The sequence below is a fragment of the Sinocyclocheilus anshuiensis genome, unplaced genomic scaffold (genome assembly GCF_001515605.1).
Source record: "Sinocyclocheilus anshuiensis isolate Anshui unplaced genomic scaffold, SAMN03320099.WGS_v1.1 scaffold213, whole genome shotgun sequence".
NCBI lineage: Eukaryota > Metazoa > Chordata > Actinopteri > Cypriniformes > Cyprinidae > Sinocyclocheilus > Sinocyclocheilus anshuiensis.
The window spans coordinates 822,735-828,645 of NW_015540860.1; the positions used below are offsets into that span (position 1 = coordinate 822,735).

A 5,911-nucleotide genomic window follows, 5' to 3' on the forward strand; every position below is an offset into this window, starting at 1 on the left:
GACAAAAGGAAAGTTATAATGAAAATAATAAAATAAATATACACTCATTAATACCTGAAAGTAAAACACTGAAATGTACAAACAGTATCTTCACATTATTGTATGCCCGCTCACAAAGAGTTGGATCGAACCCAGTGCATTATGGGTGAAGTAAAAATGAAAACATTCATTATTTACTTACCATTCATTGTAGGGGCTACTTGTATGCCCGTTCTATAATTTATTAAAATTCTCATTCACAAAAATTGCAATATACCAGTTTGACATTAAATGACGTTGTTAAAACAAGCTTATTAACAAAAAAAAAAAGTCAATAAATATGTGGTTCTCAAATTCAAATATCCAAGTACCAGCTAGCTTCAACAAATTTCCCTCTGTTTTTTTTTCAGCTCTGCACAAAATGACATCTCTTTGAGTGCAAGCTTAAAAACTGAGTGACATATTTTGATTGATATTCCTGTAGTTCAGATAAATCATGCTGCTGCAAGAGCCTCATCGGTCCCTTTATTACCCTTTACATATCTGTGGAAGAGCCCCATCAGAGCAGAAACTAACACTCTCACACATTTAGAGGATTACAATGAATTTGCATGTTTTAATATGCACATTTTGGAGGCTAATTCAAACGTTTTGGAATTATATTTTGGAATCTCTTAAACCGTCTTTCTGTCTAGAAACTCCTCTCTCAGACTGGTTACATTATTGAACTGGGCCGCTATATTCTGGAGGTTCTGACCCCAAAAAAATCTATAAAAGAAAGAGACATATCAGTGAGCCTGATAGCGCTTCACATAAGACTCATTGTCAGATGATAGATAAGATAGACATGCATTACAGAGTAGATCTCTCAAACAAGACACCATCATATTATACTTAATTCCATATCTCAAGGATAACCTTATTTCCTTGCAGGCACTTGATTGCTATCCATCAAAAGACTACATCTGCGAAAGTGAGGTAAGAAGTGCAAAGATGAAACTTTCCAAGCCAGTGAGTTCAAGCATTATCTGTAAGCATCTCCTGCTTGTGCATGTGGGGAAAAGGCTTGATGAATATTGCGTCCACAGACAAAGCACCACTGCATGGCTTTATTGTAAATGTGTTGTAATCACACATACCCCTTGTATGGTCACTTGCTCACCTTGTACTGCAAAAGCTTGAGAGGGTTTAGGTGAACCTCACAAACCCTGTCCAGAACATTTCCAGGTTGTATTTTACACCAAAACTGAGAAATATGTAAGAAATTTGCATTATTTACATTATTTTCATGATGATTAATAATAATAATATTAATTTGTATTTATGTAATATAAGAAAAGTTATATTAATGTAATTGTAATGAAAACAAAATGACAAGCACTTTTGAAAATATTAAGAAACATTATGGTAGTATTTGTTGACTGTATACTACTATATGTAGTTTCATAAAAATAATGTCAGTTACAAGATAAAAACAAATTAAATATCTTTGCATTGTGACATTATTTTCATGTCCAATAATAATAATAATAATAATAATAATAATGTATATTACTGTAATGCAAGATATTCAGAACATTATGGTACCATTTGTCAACTACTATACATACTATCATGAAAATAATGCCAGTTAAAAGTACAAAAAAAATACATTTAATATTATAAAATATATTATTATGATGATTATTATTATCCCACAAATTCATTCAATTAATGCAATACAATAATGTATTACATTAAAACTACATTACAATTTTTTTTCTCTCTCTGTGTATGATTTTGTAAAGGATGACCTGGACTTATTTTCATGATATTCACCAGTTTGCGCAATGTCTGGTGTTCCATATCATATTATTTTGTTTGTTTTTTTTCCTGACAGGTTCCTGGCAGTCCACCTAACACGAGAGTAGAGGACCCCAGAAATTCAAGTCCAGCTCTATCTGATGTTTTGATGCTCGGTCTGTTGTTTGCTCTTGGAAACCTCGCTATGTAGACCTACCTGAGCTTCATAAGCCAGCACAGTGAGGACAAGGTTGATGGAAACCCCCTCATGATCATGTTCAGACCAAACTCACGCCTCTCTCCTCTATTGCACCTTTCTTTCTTTCAGACAAACACCAAACAGAAAGAACACAGAGACACATATCGAAAAGAGTGCTGCATCCTCGCCATGGCCGAAACAGAACATTGCATACCGAATGAGCAAACGGCCAAGAAACAGATATTGCGTACTTAGCCGCTTGAGTCCAAAGTCTGGTGCCTGATTGGTGGACCTGCAACTAAAGACCCAGGCACAGAGCTTTCCAGTCTACTGTACTACTTCCTGCCACCCACACCACCCATAAAAAAGGGCGTCTCGCAGCACCCATCAGGCCTGAATTACCCATTGTCTGGTACTGGATTACACCATCTCTGAGAGGCATTCTCCATCCCGGCCCACTGCCCATTTATTGGATTTGCTGCACTCTTCTTTGACAGCTGCTTTAGCTTTCTCATTGTGATTATTCCTTTTCGGTTCCGTATTTTTTCCTTCTTTTGTCCACTAGTCAAACAGGAGTAATTACTTTCCCGTGGTTCTTTTAAACGTGAAGTGTTTGAAGTTTAAACTGTACCCTGTCGACACGGCGCAAGGTGGATGTCACGGGCGACAGCTCTCTTAAGTCACATTCTGTACTTAGTTTGACAGATTTGAAAAAGAAAAGAACGTTGAGATGAAGTTGATGAAAATGTACCAGTGGATCAACAGGAGAAGTAGATCTTTACAAACGGCTTTCGTGTGGGTTCACAATGTCAATGGGCTGCCCACACATGTATAATTTTGTCTGTGAATATGAATGTTTTTCTTTCCAAAAGTACAGCTGTTAATTATTATGTGTTGTCTTTATTTGAACGATGATGAGACTCTAGAGAAAGCAGTGGGAGTGACAAGAACTGCATGACTGAGGAAGACCTGGAGGTGCTCATACCACTAACCATTATTAGTCATGCCATAATCGGTCTCCAGTTAAACGGAGCTCTACACGAGAAAAACCCTGCCGAGGACGGCTAGCATTTTGGGGCGTTCATCGTCATGTGAATCATTGTGTGCAATTTATGATGTGGCCTTACTCTTTGTTTTTCCTCCTCATTATTTTCTAGTCGCTGTGTGGAGAAGGTCTAAAATGTTTCTAAAAATGTACTCACCCCAATTCACAGGTTCAGTAAATGCACTAGACACATATGACTCTTTTATCAACATTCCAAATACTGAAGTTATGAACAAAACATACATCGATATATATATATATATAAATGTAAAGTTCAAAACTAAAAAGATTTATATATTGTGTCCTAGGCTTGTTACATACATACCATTGCAAAGAAAATGATAAATATGAACATTCTTTGTGTAAATATGGCACTAATGGGAAATGGAAACACATTAAAGTTATGTCGTATCAGTGGGGATCTGTCTGTGAAAACGTTCAAACATCAACAGGCAAACTTTTTTTCATTAAAAGATGATTCAATACTTTATAGTACTAAAAGATTTATGAGATTAAGGATCCAGTGATGTAATAATCAGCTCTATTTTGCCAGATGCTCAGAAAGTAATCTCTTCTTTTTTGGTGTGAATGTTCCTAGAATTTTACTTTTGTTCAAACATCTGGAATATATAGATATATAAACAGTATATTTTTGAAGTATGCTGCCTTTTTGAGGGAGAAAAAATATATATATTTTAAGGGGGCTATTAAGGCAAAAGGCAGGTTTGTCATTGTTGAGTTTAAATGGTAAGAAAAATGATCCTGTCACCAGACACTAACAATGTGATTCTTGCTTTGAAGTGATTTTCAAAAATGTGCTGTCATATTCAGTGGGAACAGAAGTAGCGGTAAAAAAAAAACAGTGTGATTTCTCTGAAAGGTGTCAGTTTACATTTAGTCTTGCAACCTTTTAACAAAAAAACAAAGTGAATTTGAATCTCAATGTACCTGAGCAGAAAAACATCCACCATATGCTCCCCAAAAACAGCGCTGATACTGTATATCAAAAAGGCCTACTGGGGTTTGGATAATGTTGTGACAGAAGTGTGATTGTTAAGTGTGTGTGAGTGTGTAGCCTACATGTACAATACATTTGTGTATGAGATTTTTAGCTATAGTTGGGCGAGGAGGGGATTTGGTATCAGGGAGAGACCATTTGAATGACAAATGTAACCTTCAGATGCAAAGAAATTAACTATGAAAAAGAGTAGCACTTCACAGAGACATTCAATGATGCTTTTGCTGTGTCACATGACTTTGATAAACCATCGTGATTTGATCACCTCTGGAATTAGCAGAGCTCTACGTCATCTCATCACTGCTTTGATGTAAGGGTCACCTCCCTTTGTAGACTGCTGTAAGGTCCAGATATGCTAATGCTGTGCTTGTTTCCTGATCAATAAAGCCACTTCAATTTTTACTGCTTTCCACATTTGTGTCTCAATGTGTTGAGGACATCCACCATGGTACCTTTTGCAGTTTAAAATCCAGTGAGTGGCTCTAGAAGCACATTCAGTTTTATCCAAAACAGATGAACATGAATCTGGCAATGGTTTATTATTGGTTTTGGTACGTATTGCTTCAATTTGGAAATGAAATGTCTGGTGAGTGGGACTAAAAGGTTAATGCTCTGTTGTGTTTGAAAATACCGTACCAAATACACTAAACCCTAACCAATAGTGTTAAACAAACGCAAACAAGAAATAAAAAGACATTTGCTGAAGCAACCGTGTAATTTTAGCTTGCTTCTTCAAGTCTTTGAGCTCTTTAGTCATGACTCGTACTACCTCGTACACATTACAAGTGCAATGCTGTACCAGGTGCGCTACCGAGCAAGTTTACTGTATCAGAAAAGCCATACATATGGAGCTGGTTATGTGATGCGGACGTCAAAATGTATTAGTACACAAATCATGCACTATAGATAGTAATATGCAAGGAACCACTCAAAAACGATCCTTATTAATCAAAATTATTGAATTATTAATTTTTGTGAAAACAAACAACAAAAAAGTATTTGGTGTTTTACTGGCATTAGTTTACTGTCATATTTCTGCACCACTATTGTCACCAAAAAGAATAGTAAAAAATACACGTCTTTTTTTTTTTCAAACAGGCTTTCTAAACATTTCCCCTTTATTCCATTGGTCAGTCAAACAAATAACCCCGCCCCAAATTTACTCTATTGGTTGAGCTGTTGCTGTTGTCAGGCAGGTCAGGATACTCAAACAAACAGAGGAATGTTTTGAAAATACCACAGTATTCAAAATATAGAAACACTTTATTTTCTCTGCATATTAGGCTGGAATAAGAGAAAGTATTTTAAGCTTAGCGTGGGAGTTAAATACAGAATAATAACCCTACTAGTTCAACATTATGAATACATTTGTCATCATCAATATTCCTGTTTTCAATCAAATCATTGGAATTGCCTGATAGGATTTGTAGAATTGTTCATGATGGATTCTAGATTCACCATCGTCTACCACCAGTTCTGAATTATGTTTTATGACTGCTGGTCTCAGCTTTTTATATCGTACTGATATAATATATGCCTCTGAGACAGTTCCATCTAGTTAAACGAAGAACAGATTGCATCCCACTTTCCTTTATATCCGCCAGCTCAATAAGCTTTATCGCACAATGTTAAGATGTTATCAGGTCATTTTGTCCAAACTTCATCTCAAGAGACATTTTCATTTGTGAGCAATTTCTTCACTGGCTTTTTTTTTTTTTTTATCTTTGCACAGACACTGTTAAAACCAGATTTGACATAGCTTTGAGGATCCATTTGGGATCCAGCCTCATTATACAGAACTCAGTCCGAGAAGGGTCTATACCTTTCAGTAATTAAGTCTAAAAATAGATAGCTTGTGCTGTACGTTATGGTTATATATCCTTTGTCA

The 5,911-nt window shown here is 35.9% G+C and overlaps 1 protein-coding gene across 2 annotated transcripts in view; it reads left to right on the forward strand.

Annotated features, from left to right (window-relative positions):
- The window catches only part of gfra2a (GDNF family receptor alpha 2a), an 88,242-nt gene extending 84,997 nt beyond the window's left edge, over positions 1-3,245 (forward strand). Inside the window, exons 8-9 of one of the 2 annotated variants that reach the window (XM_016485476.1) lie at positions 913-957; positions 1,859-3,245. In XM_016485476.1, the coding sequence (XP_016340962.1) occupies positions 913-957; positions 1,859-1,972 (159 nt within the window). In that variant the 3' untranslated portion in view covers positions 1,973-3,245. The remainder of the gene's footprint in view (positions 1-912; positions 958-1,858) is intronic. The other variant, XM_016485477.1, reaches the window with a different exon arrangement.
- The last annotated feature ends 2,666 nt before the right edge of the window (positions 3,246-5,911 follow it).